Genomic DNA, 21,805 nt, shown 5'->3' on the forward strand with positions numbered 1-21,805 from the left:
TGCATCTGGGCTTTTAGGTACATTTGAAGCACAGGGATAGCAAAATTACCCTTCTCCCAACTCAAAGGTCTGTGGGGGGTGCTCTGCTGCTCCAAGTGAGATGAAATTCGGAAAACGGCCACTTCAGACAATGCACTCCATTTATGGGGGAAAAAATGAAAGAAAATTGCCGATAGGTGGTGCTGTAGCTGTGTAAATTACACTACGAATGTTCACTATGCCCTCCTCGGTTTTCAACAACGCTTTCCATTCGCAACACCATGTTTTCCACCGCTCAACACGTTTAAATCATTGCAACATGCCAATAAATGCTATCCTTTTTATCGGACACTGTGGCGGTCGACCTAGTTTGCTACAGTACCGCCTATCGGCAGCTTTTTAATGAAATTTTTTTTTTTTTTTGTGGGAGAACCGTGCACGCTGCAGATAATTGAATTTACAGCATGTTCATGTCGAAATAATGCATATTATTACTGTGGATTTCACCCAGTCATGGTTATAGGGTGAAATCTGCAGTGAATCCGCAGCAAAAGATGAATGCACATTTTACTGTTGTATCGTCCCGAGTTTGCTGCTTGGACATATATGTAGTTGTGCTTTGTAGGTTATTACTTTTGGCACTGCTGTCTACTGCATGTGTCCTGTTAGCATTGCTCTTGAAAACATTCCAGTGTGGAGACTACTTCATGACAGTTTTTTGGAATTTCTTGTATGGACACTGCTGCTTGGGCTATTTTTGCGCAAGTAGCACCTCTTATCTGATAGACACGATATAACATTAATTTGAAGCTACAACTTGGTGGTAGGTCCTAGGTGTTCTGGAAGTTGGTAAGGGCACATCTTAGATTTAAAGGCTCTTTTACATGTAACAAGTGTCGGGCAAACGATACCCGACACTCGTCCCAGTGTATACTCGCTCCTATGCTGTTACACAGGAGCGAGTATCTCTGGATCACTGACAGCACGCCCCGCAGGGAGGCGGGGTGGATGGAGTAGATTTCTCTCCTCGCTCTGCCCCGCCCCTCTCTATTCACTGTAAGCAATGGCTGCTCAGTACTGAACGGCTGCTGTTTACACCAAATGATCGTCGTTCAGGATTTTAAGCTACTTAAAACTGGATGATTCTCATCCAGTCATTCAGTCTCTGCATGCTTTTACATGGGATGATTATTGTTCAAAGCCCCGTGGGAGCTCAGGAGCCTGAGCAACCAGAACGATAATTAAACTGTATAAAAGGGCCTTTAGACTCGGGTTGTTGTACAGATACTTCATTTGTTACACAAAACTGAGAAACATGGGTAACCTTTCTTTGCATAGCATTCAAATAGAATACGTTAAGTCATACAGACAGCATCTACCAAACTCTTTTTGTTATTTTCAGATCATTGCAAGGATGTCATAGATATGTTTACCTGCATTTTTCTATGTACAGCAGTATATATTTGTGTTGGTATCCTTAACCTACTCACGTCCATATATTGTTTACATGTTACAAGACCTCGATATACTTGAAGACTGGACTACCATTCGAAAGGTGAGACGTTTTCTCCATCCGCAGAAATACAGCATTCTCATTCTTGAGTATGGAGACCAGTGTATTAAAGAGGACCTGTTGCGAGTTACAATCAGCAGGGCTGGCTGCATAGCTCCGCTGTCCTACTGAGTCTACCCCTGGTTTTGTATTCTACTTTGCCAATGGGGGCTCTAAGGTTAGGCTTCCAGCGATGGCAATATGTCAAATGGGTGGTCCTCACAGCTCACTGTCAATGGGATAACATTAGACTGTGACTCAAGTGAAGTGGATCGTCAACTTGACACTTAGGTCCGGCATCTGGCGCTCTCAAAGAAGCAAAGGAAGGGAAAAAATGGATTGGGGGGGGGGGGGGGGGGGGGTAGTAGGCGGGGCTGCGGATGATTTTATCCCATAAGACGTCCTCTAACTGGGGGAGATTTGTTAAGTGAAATGCCCAATTTCTGGCACAAATTGAGTTCACACACAAGTGTGTTCTGGCATGTGCTAAATTTATTTGATATTCTATGTTCAATCATTTTTATTGGAAAAGACAGAACATCATAATATCCATAGACAGTCATTAGGTAGTACAACTTTGTGTATCCAAATTTTTTTTCAAAGAAAATCTAGCAAGATTAACCAAGAAATAACAGGAGGGGTTTGGGAAGGGTGCTGGAAAGTAGGGTGGGCGGAGGGGGGTCAGAGTAGTGATTCCAAAGTATTGCCTAAGATAATATACCAACACTTCCACTTGCACAGTCTTGTTCAAGATTTATCTGCAGTGTCTCCATTATGTTATGCAAAAAGTATCTAGGAAAAGAATATGTAATGTGTGCCATACCTAGGCCAAAAGTGTCTGAAGCTGGCCATATATTAGAGATTGGCAATTTTCTAAGCAACTTGTCATTTGGCATCTAGCACTAAAGACTCCCAACGGTCAGATGAAAAGGAATTAAAATGGCCTTTTCAGTTGGCCTGAATCTCTTATGTACGGCCACCTTAACTTAAGATTTACTAAGTAGCAGAGTAGCAAAATTATTATTTTTTTCCTTTTATATCAGGCTATGGCAACTTTGGGTCCTCATCGTGTAAAACCAGAAGGTAAGTTGTGAACAGAGACAGCTAGTTAGTTTATAACTTTTTTTTTTTTTTTTTTTCTGAAGTCAGATAAGCATATCTATTGCTAAATGCAAAGGAAAACACACTAATTTATCCAAAAATAAGATGGTTATGTAATGAATCAATGTAACATTTACCACAGGAGACATATTGCCTCACAGTGCATCCAGGCATGTAGCACCTGATATGCAAAGGATTGACACCCAGTCTGGTAAGTAGTTGGCGTTTGCTACACCACATAGTTGTACAGGCAGTGGTAGTGAATAACTTCTACCTTTGTATGGATATATTCACAGTAATATATGGGTGATAGTAGTTAAGAAAATGCACTGCATATGAATACACACAAACCTTTTTTATTTTTTTAACATAGGGTTTTACTGCCATTGTCACCAGCAGAGTCTTTATAGTAGTAGGCCTCAGATGATGATATAGAACTCTATGAAAAAACTGCAGTGGTGGTACTTTATTTTTTTACATGCAGCATGAGAGTGGCTTCAAACGAGCGTGTTTTTGTGCATACATAGGTGCACACCTATGTATGCGCAAAAACACGCGTGTATGAAGGCCCATGCATTGCCTTCAGTGGAGCCGCAGCTGCTGCCGGTGGCTCCATTGAAGACAATGCTCTGCCAGCACCCCTGAATTGTTTTTCAGGAAGGGCTTTACCTATAAGCTTTTCCCTGAAAAACAAGAATTTTAGTGTAAAAAAGTACTTACTAGAGATGAGCGAACGTACTCGATAAGGCCGATTTCGCAATCGAGCACCGCGATTTTCGAGTACTTCACTACTCGGGTTAAAAGTACTCGGGGGCGCTGTGTGGCGTGGTGGAGCGGGGGGGTAGCAGCGCGGAACAGGTGGGAGCTCTCAGGTGGAGGGCAGGTAAGTATTTACTTTTTATTTTTTTTTACACTAAAATTCTGGTTTTTGGGTCAGGGCTTATATGTAAAGCCCTTCCTGAAAAACAATTCAGAGGTGCTGGCAGACCATTGTCTTCAATGGAGCCGCCGGCAGCAGCCGCGGCTCCATTGAAGACAATGCGTGCATTCCCTATGAGGCACACATCTGTAAAACACGGACACGTGAACACACCATAGGGAATACATTGATTCTAATTAGAGATGAGCGAGCATACTCGCTAAGGCTAACTACTCGAGCGAGTAGTGCCTTAGTCGAGTATCTGCCCGCTCGTCTCTAAAGATTCAGCTGCCGGTGCGGGTGGCAGGGGAGTTGCGGGGGGGGGGGGGGGGGGTGTTGAGGCAGGGAGAGAGAGGGGTCTCCCCTCCGTTCCTCCCCGCCGGCACCCGAATCTTTAGAGACGAGCGGGCAGATACTCGACTAAGGCACTACTCGCTCGAGTGCCTATGCACGCACAAAAACACGCTTGTGTGAAGCCACGCTAATACTGCATGTTGTCCCCTATTAGTCCCATCAGAATAAATGTGGAAAAATTCCATGAATAAGGGTAACTTTGTTAAAGAAAAAAAATACAAAACTTTAATCACCCCTAGTGTTACACCCCCCCAACCTTGTTCTTGCACCAGTGCATTTATTCTCTTATTTCACCTTTCTTTTTTTTTTCTTTCTTCAGCAAAATTGCAAGAGCTGAACAATCAGTTCAATTCAGACTTTTATTTATTTATTTATTTATTTTTCCAGGGATAGACTTGTTAAAAAAAGATGTCTTATACTTGTTTCGGCTTGTTTAGTTTACTTTTAGCATATATTCAAAGTATTGAAAAGCATGGGGTTAACGTGTAACGCCAGAAATGGCTATTGCAAATATACATAACTATACTTAATAAGCAATGAAGGGGACATGGCGCTTGTTGGAACTCTGTAGTCCCTTTAACCAGCTAATCAGTGGGGGTGCTAGCAGTGAGACCCGCACACATCTGATATTGATCACCTAGCCCTAGGATATGTCACTAGTATCAGTCGTAGAAAACCAATTTAAAATGTTACTTCTGAAAGCAGTAGTCAACACCACAGCAGCAAGGAAATTGTTGTAACACTTTTCATATAATCCATCTTGGGCTCATTCACAACAGCGTTGGGGCTTTCTGACACTTTTGGCACTTATTTAATTTTTTTGCGAAGGTTTATTTCTGTTTTAATTCAATTTTTCTTCTAAACTAAAAAAAAACAAACAAAAAAAAAAACTTTACGTAGAACCCTTTAACAGATGTGAATGAGCTCATAAATATCAGATGTGCACAGGTTTAGTATGCTAAAGTATGACTCCAATCGCAGCCAATAAACATTTTAGATGTTGCTGTCACTCCTTGTCTCTCGGGGTGGGGGCTTCCTCGGTCTCCAGAATTCCTCCCTCCCCTTTGCAATGAGGTTGTGAAGTACTAAGTATTTCATGGCAATCTGGGATATTGTGAAGGGTGTATAGAGATTTTAAACATAGAGTAAAATTTGATATTGTCACACCCATGAAAAGCCGATCTGTTAATGCATTATTTCTCCAGCTCAGGGAACGTGTTTTTTTGTTTTGTTTTTTCTCTTTTGGTCACCCCATCTCCAAGAAAAAAATTTAATCAAAAGCGATCAATAAGTTCTATGATACCTATTAAAAACTGCAGCTTGCCCCACAGAAACAAGCCCCCAAATCACCTCCACAATGTCAAATTTAAATGTTATGGGATCGAAAGATGGCAAGAGAATTTTTTTTTTCTACGTTTATACAACAAAACTATATAAAATTTGGTATTGCCGTAATCATACGGACCCACAGAATTAAGTTAACTTGTCATTTTTACCGCACCTTTGTGCATTTGCATTTTGTGGCTTTGTTTTTTGTTTTCCCCATGTCACCTCACTGAGAAATATTTACGTCGTCTTTATTTTTTTTTTTTCAATACATAAAATAATACACTTAAGTGGTACCATTAAGAAATTATACATATACAACTTGTCTCACAGAAAAACAAGTCTTCCTATGGCTAAACCAACAGAAAATGTAGTTTTTTGACCTGGGTGGAAAAAAACAAAAATGATGAAAAATCTCCAATCCTGAAATGGTTAAGTGGCACTTGATATACATTCAAGTAGGGCCATTCACAGTTTACTTGTACAGTCCTTCTGTGTGTGTTATCTGTTGTGTCAAAAAGCCACAGACACTCCCACCAAAGTAAAGCCGTTCCGCTGGAAGGTGCTGTGTGGTGGGCAGCAAGTATCTTATTGGAACCCTACTATTTTTGAAAGAGATGAAAGTTCTAAAGTTCCAAATCTGGTTTTAGTTTCTATTCTGCAACTCGACTATTAATATTGGTCGATGCTTGGTCTTTTGATCTGGAAGTATGTTGTACTATCACTGCTGTTTTTTTGTTTTTGTCTTTTTTCTTTCCCCCCCCCACCACCACCATTTCTTCTCTCAGTTACAGTAAAGATAGAAAAGCATCAGCACAGTGCCAGGTCAGAGGACGGTCGTCTGCATTACGATGGCGAATGGTATGGGCGAGGACAGACTATCTGCATTGACAAGAAAGATGAATACCCAACCAGGTAGTCCTCCACAGTAGCCTTACGTAAAGGTCCATTTTTCACAAACGTTGACTGTGTAGATGTCAAATAGAGGACTTTTGGAATGCATCTTCATTACTTTTTACTGCATGCAGTAGAGATGCAGATTATCTTCATTTTTCTCAGTATTGTGAACATGCCCAAATTGGGTGACAGTGCAAGATGCCGTATATAGAAATCTGTAGGTCTTGTACATTCATGTCAGCTTTGCAACCTCGGTCTCACCAGCTTCTACAACTGTTATGGGCCATCACAGCTGGAAAGCTGCAGGTTGCAGACGACTAATGTAACTGTATGAGGTTGTACCAGAAACGCATAATATCAGCATGCCTTGGTAGAAAAAATCTACCTGGGCATTGACTCCTACATGAGCTACCTGGCAGCTGGTCAATGTAGTCTGGCATAATTCTGAACTCCTTTTACAATAGTTTGTCGTGAGTAGTTCACAAATGGTGGAACATTTAGAATTGTTTTTTTTTTTTAAGTTTTATTATTATTGGTAAATAGTTTTTTAATATTAGTTTTATTATAGATGCTATGATGTGACCTTGGTCATAAAAGAAAAATAATTCTAACAATTATCTCCTCTTGTGTTTCTATTTTGTTTTGTATTACAATTAAATCTGTGAAAAGTGGAAAGGTAATATGTGTGTCCAAGGAGCTGTTAGATAACTGCCTGCAGCAGAAGCCTCCCCCCCTCCCCCCGCTATGTCTGCAGCCCTTTGGCTGGGCTCTTCTAGCAGGGAACAGTGGGGCAAACGCTCGCCCAGCGCTTCACATTCCATGGGGAGTATTTATATGTAGTGAGACGTGAGCCAACCAGCAATGATTTTTATGCTGGTTGAAAGGTAAACAATGGATTTACATTGAGTGACACAACAATTATCGCGCACTTTCCTCCATGTGAACAATTTGCACTATAATCGTCCCGTGTAAATGGCCCTTTAATCCTGCCACGTGTAACCTGTTCTGTTTTTTTTCCTCTTCTCTTGCAGCGCTGTCATTACCACAATAAACAGTGATGAGGTTTGGTTTAAGAGGCCAGATGGCAGCAAGTCTAAATTGTACATATCACAGCTGCAAAAAGGGAAATACAGTATCAAGCACATCTGATCGGAGCCGGGGTCTCTACTTGTCCCACGCCAGAATGTTCAGGACTGAAATTGTGCCAAGTCATAGGAAGTCTATTGTTCCTTTTCTAATTCTTTATTGTGAAGTATATTTGGGACTATGTATCTGAGCATGTGATGTAAATCATGACTGTGTATTTGTACATTGTTGTGTGTAATGTCAGGATAATCCATGGTAGGGGGAAAAGATGCATAAAGACCTCCTGACCTCACGGAGCGCCATCGATCTTTCGGATGAGCCCTTCAGCACTCTCATATTTGAAGGCAAACTGATGTATTAGGTTGAAATGATCGAAGTGAAGACAACAGAATATTGTCTCTTAGCAACATTGCAGTATTGAGATAGGAGAGCTGTGTGGCAGTACTACCCTTAAGATTACCTTTTATTATATATACATTTATTGAGTTGAACTCTGGCTGTTTTAATCTAAGACTTTTTGTAAGAAATGCTCTAGCACTGTTCTATAGCAAATCCGAATGGCTGCCGGGTCAGTGCGCACTTTAGAATGCATTCTGTTTAAAGAACTGACAAAAGTCCTTCAACGCGCTTTCTTCGACTTTTCTCCCTTTCTAGGAGTGCAGCTTCCATTCAGATGAAGTATCATATAGTTCTTTAAACATCTCTCAAGGAATTATTGTAACTCCTCTTAATAGAATCAAAATGTTCAGCAGGTTACAGCGCAAGTGTTTGCTGAATGTCTATTCAAACCTTAAGTGTGTTCAAGGTAAAGAAGAGAAGCCATTGAAAGGGAAAGGCAAAGATGGCATTTCCAAGGAAACCAGAGCCTTACAGGTAGGGACCAAGGAGGCTATTCTGCTATTGACTGGTTGATATGAAATCGGTGTGACTCGTAGGGATCATAGAGTTTTGATATATAGGATTTAAAATGTTAACCCTTTGATTCTGATTAGCAGTGATCTAGGTGGGGTGTTCAAAACCAATTGGGCTGACCATTGAACTCATTCTATGTGACCTGCAAGCTATAGTACCTCCACCCTCAGTAAGCTGTGACCACGCTTGTATCCAATTTGGTTTTTATTAGCCTGAGCTCTGTAAAAATTTGTTTTCTATATGGTATGAGTTTTATATGCTGTTTATGGTTACATTTTAGTTACGGTTTGTGCCAAACATGACTGCGGGTATTTTTTGTTATATTATATGATATATGAATTGTCGTTTACAAATATCTTTGTTTTGTGCTTTTTATGTTCTGTCTGTCCTGTTCATAGCCATTTTCTGAAGTCTTCTAGTTTCCTTTGGAAATACTGTGCAAGGCTGTGATCACACTACCAATTTATTTCTTAGGGCAAGAATAGGATGGCCAATAAGGGCTCGTCCACACCGGTCATCTGTACAATGTACTTTTTTTGTAGTCTTTCATGGATTCATGGGCTGTGATGAGTTAAATGTAGTCAAACTATGCGTGTGACTACATTTAGCCTAGCATACGTTTTTCAAAGATTGTCATAGATTACTTTTACACATTTTTCAGGGGACAGCTCTTCCATACATCACACTGGTGATAGAGAAAACCTATATGGAAAGCGCCCAACTGCCAGCCTTGGCTCAAACCATTATCTGAGCCCAGGTGAGCATTCCAGTAAGTGGAAACCAGCAGGAAGCGGACGGTGGCTTTGCAAATGAGCAGAGCAGAACAGATTACATTTAATTATACAGTATTTGACACTTCGTATATTCTATTTAGATTTCTATCATGATGTGTTGTAAAGATGACTTGACCTTGAAATCAGCTGCTGAAGTGTTTGTAGTATCTTTTTTTCTTTCTTTCTTTTTTTTTTCTTTTTAAATTTAGCGTGCATACGAAAGACTGGCTGTACCGTAAAGTATCTGCTATTCTTCCAAGACTTACTGACCTGAAGGTGACATGTGGACTGACATTTCTAGAACATTTCTTCCAATTAAGTTGCATAGTAAACCAAGGGCTCACTCACACGGGTACGTGTGTCCCGCATATTATGTGTGCAGTACACAGCAAATATGCATATATGCTGCATATGTTAAATCCTGATCGCCTATATTGGTGCATATTACACACCAGAATAGTACATGCTTTGTTTTTGTTTTGTTATTTTCATCCGTGTGAAAAACCCTGTAACTATGAGTGGCCCAATAGAAATTAATGGGCTTTTAACACTGCATATTGCACACGTAATACGCAAGCGACACACAATGTGAGTGACCCCTTACAGATACTTGCCTGCATGTATGAAATCTTGAGACTTGACTTTGCTGCCAACAAAGACTATATTAAGGGATTATTTGTTTACATATACATGTACTGTCCTGCTGCTTGCTGAATGCCTGTAGATGCCGATAAAGTTTTTAAGGTCGTTGGTGAAAAAGGCCATTTTCATACATCTCGTAGTAGTTGTGGATTCTGCAATTAAGTACCGTACAATGTTGGCAAATTGGGTTTGGGGGAAAAATGTGCTGCAGATTCTTGACCAGTTGCTGATTTTTGCATCCTGAGCATGCTATAGGTTGCATATATGACAGAGGTTTGCAGTAGAGTTCATTCATTTCAGTGGAATGAGTGAAATGCCTTGCTAATATCCGCAGCAAGGCAGATGACGTTTTGTGCAGTTTTATATTTTTACACTGTATGAAATTGGCCAAAAACTAATCATAAAGGCAAGATCACACATTGTGGATTTGCTGTAAAATTTTGGCTGCTGACTTCACGCTGAAACTGTGAAGCATTGTACAGTACACTACAGTGCAAGTGCATTGGGTTTTAACCAACCCATTTGCTTACACTGGGGGGAAAAATCCACTGCAATGGTCATACTGGATTTTAAAATCCACAGCATGCTCTATTACTTGGGGAAATTGTGTGGATTTTCAGCATGGAATTTAATAATTGCAATGCAGTTAATGAATTCAGCTGTCAAAAAGTTATCTTGTTCAATACTTGTATTGCTATACTGTTACATTGTTGCTACTAAATCCGTAAGATTGAAACCCATTTCAATCAAATTCATAGACAAGCAGTGTTTTATGGTTCCTTCTAGCGTTGCTCATAGCTTGGGCCTTTCCATGGTGCTGTCACCTACTTCAGTTATAGCTTATTCCAATAGAACTATTACCCCACCACACACACACCCTTTCCCCCCCAATGGGTCCACACTTCAGTGCTGGTTAATTCCATATCTTTATAGCAGGTGTGGTTCTGCTTTTCTTGTTCCAGAAGTCTGAATCCTATAAGTCAGGCTCTATGGCTGCTGCATAACTTGGTCTTCAATAAACTCTTAGTGGCTGCAGGCAGCCACAATTCTATGACTTTTGGTTGAGCTCTGACCACTAGCAAGAGCTTGGGGAAATTAATCCACACAGAATTTTGGAACAACTTCTAATGAAGCATATTCTTTGAAATTACCAGTATACAGTACAAGCACATCTGGGACTGACTAGAACAGTGGTCCCCAACCCGGTCTACCTTTACAAGCCTCTTTCACATAGGATTGGTATTGAGTCACTGGGTATTTAAAAGAGGAAACGTGTATGAATTATGTGATTTGTCTCCTTACCCAAGGGATTGGTGTAAGTGATGCAGCTTTGACCTGGTGCCATGTTTCTTTAGCACTATGACATTCTTGGTGTCACTAGTGCACAGTATTAACCCTTTGCAATCCAATTTTGGATTCAGAGTTACCTAGGGGGCTTTCTCATTCTGCTATTATACAATGGCGCCATCTGCTGCCTAGAGCCAGTACTGTAGTATGTGACATGCTGGAGAGGCCCCAACAACAGAGCGGCCAGTAATCTACAGTAAGAATATCCTGCCGGACGTCTTCCGACATCGGAGCTGTACAGCCTTCAATCAGCATGTCTTTAGATGTCAGATAGTGGATTGAAAAGGGTTAATAGTATTGCCTGCAGCTGAGGATCCACTTGCATTTGACTTCCGAGCTGCTGGTCAAGGAACGCTGGACTAGGTCAATAAAACCATGGTTGGTTGGTTGCTTCCTCCAAGTCGTGCATTTTATTTGAAAGCTGATATACTGGTTTATTTGGAACAAGATACATGAAGATTCGTATTCAGTGCCTAAATCCACGTGAAGCGTGCTCTTACGATGGTATGGCTGACCTCTGCCTGGTTTCTCTCTTCCCATGAGCTTAGTTGCCCAGTGACTTGCTAATACTGGAGGTAGTTCTAGCACATGGGTTAAACTGGAATTGCCAACGGGAAGTCTGAGCATGCATGCTGCTTGGCATATCATCTTGTAGCATTTTGCAAAAAAGTATGTTCTATAGGAGCCGAGCCTTGCCTATGTAAACTGTGCAGAAATTTGCCATTGAGCTATTGGTGGGGTATCTGCCAAATGACCAAAATGCTGCTAAAATCATTGACTTGGCTGTATTTAAAGAGCAGCCAGATCATCCTGTTGCCTATGTAGGGTCCTGCTATTTTGTGGCAGGGAGTAATAGGACCATTCTAATTTTGATCACCATAGGGATACTGTTAGATGTGGGGTTGAAAATTGGCACAAACATGCAGGATATTAATTCACGCAGATAGTGAGTCACACCTGAGATTCTTGGGCACAACTCATCGGACGGCACACAGACGTGTTCTGCCTGATGTGTGGGACTTTCCACATTACATGTACTATTCTTGCCTGAGACTCTAACAAGAATGGGACTCTCGGTTCAAGAGAAAAATCGCTCGTGAATGAACCATTCAAATAAATGATGATTTTTAATTTTTTTTTCCCTTTCCCTATGAGTTCTGTCTGTCTCTCTGCATTGGCCAGAGCTTCCATATGGAAAATCACCTCTGTACACACACCCTGAAGAATTGGCTGGCAATTTTTTTTATCTTTATTTTTATTTTTTGTGTAGTGTGTTGTTTGTTTTTTGTAACGGTTTTCAGCTAGGGATGTGGTGTAATTTATCACAAACCTGCCAAATATAGAAAGGGAGTTTGCTTAAAAAAAACAAACAAAAAAAAAAAAACAGCCTGTGCCAGGCCAGACCATACATTTTACATCATTTTTACCAAGTGATTATTTCATTGTGTGCCCAATTTTTGTTGTGTATTTTATGTCCGTTAAAACATAAAAATGACTTCATTCCACATACACCTAAACATGATTGCAAGATACCTGGGTACAAATAAAGGTTTTATTCATCACAAGGTCATGCTTTATAGTTTATGGCAAAAATTGGATTGACTTTTGTTCGGTAACGGCAGGCTTAGATTTAAGAAATCTTTGAGTCTTCCCTCTGGCGCTCACAAGAAATGACTGTGCATATGAAGGCTAATGCAGACCATGTACAGACTAATCTTTATTTTATTTTTTAAGGAAATGCACAGCCTCTAACTTTCTGATACGTTGGGAAATCAGTAATTCCTTAGCTGACGAATATCATTGAGCTCTTCTATTGCATGCTCACTTTAGTATCTAAGATATTACGGTAGTATGTGTATTTTTTTTTTTTTTCTTCAATCACTCATTTTTTACTAGCAGCATGGACAATTCTTTGTAAGAACTGGAGATTTTTGAGACCGTGTACCCATTGTGATTGTGTGGTTGACTTTAGGCAATACACAAGACTTGAAGGTACAGGAGAATAAGTTTTTAGGAATCTATATTCTTCTTTGTGACTGTAATCTTTCTACCCATGTGCAGTATCATTGTCATCCATTGGTTGTCATTCAAAATGCAGTATTTCATTATTGTGTGTGTGTTTGTGTGGTCTATAAGTGACTGTCAAAGAAACCCTAGCTCTGTTATTTAGTATGTCTGTCATTGTATGTTGTATGTAGCTGTTGGCTCATTCTTACATGTCTGCACATACATGATATCAAATCTGTTTTAAATACATCAAGTCTCAAAAAACAAATTGCACATATCAACCATCATTCATAGTCTAAACTGCACTTCCAAAATGCATCCTAAGCTCGGATTCCTATGGACAATAAGGCCTTTTTTTTTTTCCAATTGCTATTCATTTGTAATCGACACATAAAACTCAATATATTTTATGAAAGTCCGGGAGAATTTTTATGTATGTGCATAGCTCTTTATTTTTGTGTTTTTCTCCAGAAATCTCGTTAGACAGGTACTTTCATGAACTGAAATTCCTTTTGCATGTTTTGTCTGTGATACCATGTCAATATTAATACCACTGTATTATGTACTCGAGTTGTATCCATTGTGTATGTGATTATCTGCATTGTACATTTTTTTTTTTTTTTTTGCCAAATTATATTTTTAACATTCTCAGGTGTGAAATGCATCTTCATTTAGTGTGAAACTACAGGTGCCTTGTATGCAAAAGAAACGTATAAATCAATGTAATGAATGGGATTGAGCTGCAGTAGCAGGCATAGCCACCACCGATATAGGCCTTTCCACTACCTTTGGTAGACCATGAAGCAGCACTATGGCCTTCTCATCTTGAATGGCTGCCCATTCCCCTACCCCCACCCACCCATTAGGCATATTTTGATGACTCGAAGATCCCTGCTATGTAGCCTATTTTCATGCTTGTGGCCAGTAAAAGTTCATTTACGATGAATAACAGGGTTTTGTTGGGGGGGGGTTCACACTGGGGCTGGGGGCTCCTGCTTCCCTACTCCATTTGGGGACCAGACAAGGCGAATTCCCACGGCTGAACAGGCCTGTCTCAGGACGGACTCCATTGACTATAACGAGATCCTTCGGTTTCCGCTCAGCTGCCCACCTTTTGAACGAAAGAAAAAGCGTTGCAGTAGTAGTGCCTTTTTCTTCTGGTATTTCTAACGCAGATGTAAAAGCAGCCTTACTTCATTGGACAATTAAAACAATGACAATCCAGGCAGTAGCATGACTGTTGGTAAGTAGGTTTAGTGCATTGGAAGTATTTCATCCCTACACCTGAATATCTGAAGGTACTAAAATTGAGGTATGACTAAAATTCCCTTCTGGACCAGTTTTCATGTAGAAGGGATTTCCATGGTATACAAGCCAGATAAAAATTTGCTTTTAATCAGCCACAGCAATCCTCAAAAATTGGATAGTCTTGTGCTATAATTGAATGTTTCTCAATGTGCTATTTATCATCACTTGTTACAAACGGAAAGGGACAGAATCCTTGAACTGAGACCTTGGTTTATCCCTCTGGCACCACGCTACACATATAGGCTGAGAAGTCAGCCCTGTTCAACGTATGTGTCCTAGTGGTTAGAAGGACGAACGTGAATGACAGCAAGAGGGGCACACATCCAAACCTCCTATATGGACGGATCGTCAGATTAGAAGAATGGTAGGTACTGATACAACAGATGTTCCACAGAGCTCGCCCCACCACTCTCAAAGGCTCGCAGAGCCCATGTGGGCAACACCAGGCAGAGGTCTTCACAAAGGAATGTCTCACCGTTCCGACTCCTGGGATTATGGTGGGAGTGGCATAATGTATGGTAGCCAGACCCCTCTAGTCTTCAATCTATATACACTACCTGCTCATAGTTGTATTGATTTTGGTAGTGGAATTAGTGGTGCAGACGTTTCTCCGAAGTGTCCTTGGGAGTCATTTTATCAACCCAACGCCAGGTTCCATGTTGTTCGGACAACTGTGAGCAGCCTGCGTGGTCTAACCATGTTACCATGGCCTGCGGATTGTCCGGACTTGTCTCTCATTGAGTGTAACTGGGAGTCATTAGGTGTGCAATTTCCCAAGTGTATTCAGTGTCACAGGAGTACATCGTTGATAGCATGCCAAGACGTCTAAGTGTGGTATTTCTGTGTGTAGCGCTCATACTTGGATATTGTATAAACTGAGATATTTTACTTTCATTTTGTTTAATCATTTGCATATCTTCAACTTTTCTATTGTTTCTGTGATTACTATAACTCCATGACTTTTCCCTCTTGCAATTTCAATATTGAGTGTAAAATTGAAAGGTAGGGTCTCTTTCAGATCAGTCAGCGCTATAAAAAATCTTGATGTAACCCTGGCCTTAGCGTGGTTTCGCACACAAGTTTTTGTGGTTTTCCATACAGATTTTGTTTTTCTTGAAGTGAATGGGAAATGTAAAGGAAGGACTTCTACTTCCTGCTGGATCCACTACTGACTTCGACTCAAAAAAATGCCATACATGTTTGTGTGAAACCAGTCTTACCGTCCCAATGGAGAAACTTTCCCACATGTAAATTGATTTGGTTTTGTATACTCACACTCTTAAGCTTAGAATCGGTATGTATAAGTAATAAACACATAGCCACCAAGGGAGAGGGAGCAATAGTTGTGGATAATTGAACCGGAGATTTATTCTTGTTTCCATATTTTGAACCCCCCCCCCCCTAATGAAGCAGTTGCCCCACATAAAGTTTCTTACCCTCTTCTGGATCAACACTGTAGGATTACAGGTTGGGCATGCTTATTTTATGTAATTTTTTTACTTCAACTATGTAAATTTACAGTTGAAAGATGATGGTTGTATGGTATCATTCATCATTTATTAGCTAGGTGGCAGTATTGTTTCATAAATACGTTGCTTTCGTACATACATACTAGACTACAGATTCCTTCATGTACGCTAACAAAGTAATAAACAATTGCTAAAGCCTACGTATAGACAGCAAGCAGATATTAAGTATGTAAGTTACACATTTGTCTTCTGCTAGTAAATATGTAGCTCCACTCTAGGTGAATGAGATGTTCAACTGTCCCAAGACACAGCTGCTCGAGCTAGAGGAATGCAAAGCAACTCTTCTCTGCCCAACGAGAGCTACTGTGATTTTTGCCTCTTAGAGGACTCCTTACCAACCCCACATCCAAGATGAGTATTTCCTTTGGGCAATTCATAAATCATAAAAGTTATGATTTTTTAATTTTTCTTAGCAATAGGAGGGCTATTTTTCTTTTTCTAGTTGTAATTTTTAAAAACACCATTTTGGGTACTTTTGATTAACTGTTGTTCAATAGATTGTCCCGATTTGAGCCATTATCTGTCAACTAATCATAATTGACCGGACCCCGCTCCCATCAGCTGTTCATCGGGCATTGCTGTCACAGTGCATAGAGCAGTCTGCTTCTGGCTCCATACTCTGTGTTTGTGCCCTGGTGAACAGGTGATCGGCACAGGTCCTGGGCGGCAGGCTACTGATGACCTAACCGGAGGATGGGTGTTGCTGGATGGTTATGGTCAATCAGATGGAATACTCCATTCACCTTGTTCAATAGAAGTCATATTCAAGACTTATTAACCCTATGAATCATAGAATGGGAAAGTTGGAAGGGACCTCCAGGGTCATTGGTTCCAACCCCCTGCTCAGTGCAGGATTCACTAAATCATCCCAGACAGATATTTGTCCAGCCTTTGTTTGAACATTTCCATTGAAGGAAAACTCACCACCTCGCGTGGTAGCCTGTTCAACTCATGAGCACCTTTTTTCTTGTCTTGCCATTTCTAGTTTAAGGATAAGTAATTAAGAGTTCAAAGGGGTACAACCCCTTTTAACTCCCTCTGCTGGGGTGAGAATGGTTAAAAGACAATTCCACCATTGGTCTTTTACATTTTCAATTTTGTATATTTTACCATGCGGCATGAATAATGTGTTGCCTTTATTCTGCAGTTCAAAATAAATGATTAGTAGAGATGAGTGAGCATGCTCGTCCGAAAAGGGAATGGTGGGGTTGAGGGGGAGGGGGAGAGAGAGAGATTCCCCGCCGCCCCCCACTCATCTTTTCGGACGAGCAGGCAGTTACTCGAAATTCTGATGCTTGCTCGAGTAATTTCCTTAACCGAGCATGCTCGCTCATCTCTAGTGATTACCTGTTTACACAGGCTGAACGTCGTCTGATTTTGTGCATGCAGAAACTGAACAACGATTGAATTACTGTTCATTGCTCAGTCGCTGACAGCATTTACGTGGAATGATTACTTTTCAGATTACCGCGATCCAGCGAGAATCTGACCAATAACACTGGCCAACAAAATTGAAAACATTTTTTGGTGCCGGGAATGTTACAACTGATTTAGTGTATATTTGGCCTATTATTTATGAATATGCAAATAGTTTTTCTCCATCAGCTATAGTTTCAGCACATGCGCATGGCCAGCCACGCCACGTCACATCACCAATCTTATTCGTACATTTACTTTGTCCCGACTGGTAGTGAGGAACAGTTGTGTACATTTATCGTCCAAGGTGTTGTGGAGTGTTGTAACTATACAATCGTTGTGTTCAGGGGCGTACCCAAAGGCTCAGGGGCCCGGGTGCAAAAATTCAGCTTGGGTCCCCCCCTCCTTCCTAAATCATGCTGCATACAGCTGCAAAACAAATTTCCATACATCATCTAGCCCCTTAGTGTAATCTTTCCAAATATGATGCATTTCCTACGCTACATGAAAATTTGTTTGCAGCCCCTTAGGCCACTCTCACACACACACTAGAGTATACACACACAAGGGTACTATGTGATCACTGACTCCTCCAACACTGGTGACATCATCACAGGTCCTGGATGCTGTTGTTGGCTCTCCCAGTGGGGGTCTGTGTGAGACGGCTGTGAGGTGAGTGATAGCAGCGGCTGTCCTCTCCTCTCCAGGACGCCTGGGGTGATCTTCTGCTGGCATTCCTTCCTGCTGGTGACCAGCCAGCCAAGCACTCAGCATGCAATCTCTATATCGCTGGGGTCGCTGGGCCCCTGATCGCAAGGGGCGGGTGGGAATCGCCACCCTTGCTCCTCCTAGCGATACGCCTGTGGTTGTGTTGTTTGAAAGTTTATACACATGATGGCCTCTACCAGTCGGAGAAGGTGTTTAAATCACCTAAATGTATTTTGCTACATCTGTGGGGAATATACCCTACAAGACAATAGAAAACCTATATCAGACTTCGTGAAACAGGTCTACCCTGCAATGGATGATGGGATAAACATATGATGGCTGATTACTGCTGGAATTTGCAAAGAGACTCTCTTACCAAAGCTCATTCACGAATGTCCCATAAAAGAAACCTAAACTAATGTCCGTTTCATTTATGGTTTCATTTTCATTATTTGGAATAGGAAATTGTTACATAGTCCACTTTGTTTTGTTCCTTGCATCACGATATTGTAGAAAATAACACTAATTTGTATGGTATTTGTTTAATTATATTGATCGTATGTGTAATATGGAATAGGGTAATAAAATTCAGTCGCTGGCTATATCACAGAAGCTAGAGCTGATAGGGAAAAATGCATGGCATATTTGAAATTTGCACACGAAATATACCTTATATCAGCTATCAAATGCTCTGCACCAAAATATGTGTTGGCCAGTGTAATCGTTCAGTGTAAAAGGGCCCTAACACTAAACCTAATAGGATTTATTTTCATAGAACCCTTCTACATTTGTATGACCCCCAAGAGAGGCAGTGGCAGGCTTGGATTAACAAAGTTTTATGAGCATCTGTTTGAGCGTTCCTTCATACTGGCACTCGCGATATCGCCACGAGAAAATCTACATAAAATCACAGTTTTGTTAAGGCGCTTTTTTTAGTGTCGGCAATATTTTTTGTTGTGAAAACTTGCGCTTAGCTGCCGCCCGTGATTTTCTCATGTGAAAGTCAATAGTAATTAAAAAATGCACCGTACGAAAATAAAGGATAAAAAAGAGGTTCCATAGAGAAACATAGGCTACTAAAAAAAAAAAAAAAAAACACGCCGAAAGATAGGACATGCTACGATTTTTAAATCTCGCAACATTGCATGAGTGAAAACATCACAAATAGGAATTAAAGCATTGGTTTCATAATTCTATGTTTTCACTCTCTTCTATCGTGTAATTTTTAGCGTAAGTGTGAAGGCACCCTGAGGCTAGTTTCACACGGGCGAGTGCGATATTGCCACAAGAAAATCACCGCGCAGTTGTGCCCCACACTAATGTGAATAGGCCCAGCAGGGAAAAAAGTACAGTAAGCAGCATGAATACGCTTATTAGAACATGTGATAGTGCTCCATTCAAAACACAATCACATCATGCTGTTGCAGAAATTACAGTACAAGCCATGTGGAAGGGATTCAAAAAATTTCCTTCGCATGGTGCGGAAAAAGTCTGCAATGACTCCATAATATTTTTGAAAAATATTGCACATTCTAAGGGTGCATTCAGACGACCGTATATCGGCCGGGTATTCACGCCGGCCGATATATGGTGTCTCTCTCTGCAGGGAGAGGAAGCTGGAAGAGCCGGGAGCAGTGCTCTGAGCGCCCGCCCCCTTTGAACTATTTGCAAAGTGAGGAGGTTGTATGGAGCGGAGCTAAGTTTCAGGAATTCGCTCCGCCCCTGTCCTGCCTCTCCTCATTGCAAATAGTGGAGAGGGGGCGGGAGCTCAGTGCACTGCTCCCGGCTTTTCCAGCCTCCTCCCCCCCTGCAGAGAGAGACGCCGTATATCGGCCGGCGTGAATACCCGGCCGATATACGGTCGTCTGAATGCACCCTAAATCTGCAGCATGTCTATTTATGCTGTGGAATTCAATTCTGGAACTACCAGAGTTAAATCCTGCATCAGATCCACAATTAAATACACCATTTGGTGTGGATTTGGCCACTGCAAATTTGATGCATATTTGCTGTGAGATTTCTGCTGCAGAGAGCCCACAGCAAATACATCATGTGTGAAGTTGGCCCAAGGGTGCCATCAAACAAGAAGTTTCTGCAGCATTTATAATACAATCCATGTGCATGAGATTTAAAATCTCGTGTCCAGGTGGAGCCTTAAATTTATTCTCAGAATCTGCCACAATATCCACATCATTTTAAGTGTGGATTTGGCCCCTGCTGATTTTCTGCTGTGGAAAGTCAACAGAGAATACGTTCCATGTGAAAGCTTCCTAAGGGTGCAGCTGCCCTGACGATCAGCTGATTTCTGCAAATCTGACTAAAACATTAAGGCGCTCTCAGGCCTTGAATTACAGCCCAATATTTTGCTCACCAACATGTGATTTCCTCATGGATGCAAAGCGTTTTTATCTCAAAACCACCTCCTATCACTTTGGGGAAGGAGCGATCCTCTGGCGTAGCTGACAGCTATAACTGCCACAGTTTGGGCCACACACCTCCACTATTGAGATACGAGATCCCTAAATGTAATGTCAGACTTACAGGCTTAGAAAGAATTAGCATAATTCCGGCTTCTGTATTGGAATACAGAACTTAAAGGGGACTGCCAGAGATACCGGAGTACTTCTACTTGATTGTGGTTCCAGAAATTTTAAAGGGGTTTTCCAGTTGTAAACTGTTGATGGCCTATCCTCAGGAGAAGTCATCAATAGTAGATTGGCCTGGCTCTGTTGCTAAGGACCTCCCCAGATATGCTGTTTCTCACGTCTGGTTGCTTGGGGGGGACGCATATTAGCCTCTTACTCTCAAGCTCAGTACTATGGAGAAATTCCAGCAACCTTATTGGTTCTGATTCACAATTCCAGCAACCTGATTGGTTGTTTGGATTGTCTGATTCAACCTGATTGGTTGTTAGGGCTGAGCTTGGGAGTAATATAGATATATGCCTTGGGAACTGAGCCGAATTCTGCAGGTAGCAGACAGACTCCATTCTTACTGTAGTGGCCAGGCGTGGTATTGCAGGTAATGTTCCTATTCAATTTCAATGGAAAGTTGGCCTCCAATACCAAACCTGGCCACTACAGGAAGAAAGGAGCTGTCTGCTTCTGCAGAATTCAGCTCAGTATATGAGTAAACCAGCCTGCTGCACAGCTGATTGGCAAGGGTCCTTGGCATCTACTAATGATAATCTATCCTGAGGATAGGCTATCAGTAGTTTACAAATACAAAACCCCTTTAAAACCTCTGGGAACTCAACCAAGTACAAGTACTCGGGTATGTCTGGCAGTCCCTTAGAGATGAATGAAACAATAGTGTGTAGGCATGACTACTGCTCCATTTGGCGACACTCAGGACCCCCATTCTCGTGATCAGTGGGGTTCCCATATCAGATAATTATCCCCTTTTCTGTGGATACAGGACGAGTTCTTTTTGGTGGAAAGCTCTGTTATAGGGGATTTCGAGTTACAGCAAATTAATGTTATTTTTTGCGTAGTGAGAAGTTATAAAATATTTTCCGATATACTTTCTATAATCAACTGTGCTTGTCCTCAAATCAGTAGAAGCCTTTGTCTACTTCAAGCCTGCCCTAATCATGTGTATTGTAATGAGTTGTGTATCTATCACATTTTATTCACTTTGAACCCCTTCTCACAAATGGAAGTACCATTACGTTCTAATTGTGCTGTTCATATTGCAAATAGACATAAGGGTACATCCAGAGTGGTCTTACAGGATCTGTGTTGTACCATCAGCAGTAGGTGCCAGCTGTATTATACAGCCAACATCGTTCTGCAAAGGCCAGTATCCGAATCACCTGATAGTAACCTGGCATCTAAGGAGCCCCCTCTCTGCCAATCCATTGCCACCCTGCAGAGCGATCGCGGAGTGCTGATAAGTTTTCATGTCAGCCAGCAAGCTAGTAAAGGCTCCCAGTTTTGCCGGAGGCATG

General features: G+C 41.3%; 1 protein-coding gene across 2 annotated transcripts in view; it reads left to right on the top strand.

Moving 5' to 3' along the window:
• Positions 1-13,543, top strand: part of BRMS1L (BRMS1 like transcriptional repressor) — a 37,601-nt gene extending 24,058 nt beyond the window's left edge. Inside the window, exons 7-11 of one of the 2 annotated variants that reach the window (XM_066608441.1) lie at positions 1,470-1,534; positions 2,575-2,614; positions 2,775-2,843; positions 6,020-6,146; positions 7,160-13,543. In XM_066608441.1, coding sequence (XP_066464538.1) covers positions 1,470-1,534; positions 2,575-2,614; positions 2,775-2,843; positions 6,020-6,146; positions 7,160-7,277 — 419 coding nt within the window. In that variant the 3' untranslated portion in view covers positions 7,278-13,543. The remainder of the gene's footprint in view (positions 1-1,469; positions 1,535-2,574; positions 2,615-2,774; positions 2,844-6,019; positions 6,147-7,159) is intronic. The other variant, XM_066608442.1, reaches the window with a different exon arrangement.
• The last annotated feature ends 8,262 nt before the right edge of the window (positions 13,544-21,805 follow it).

The sequence above is a fragment of the Eleutherodactylus coqui genome, chromosome 6 (genome assembly GCF_035609145.1).
Source record: "Eleutherodactylus coqui strain aEleCoq1 chromosome 6, aEleCoq1.hap1, whole genome shotgun sequence".
Taxonomy (NCBI): Eukaryota; Metazoa; Chordata; class Amphibia; order Anura; family Eleutherodactylidae; genus Eleutherodactylus; species Eleutherodactylus coqui.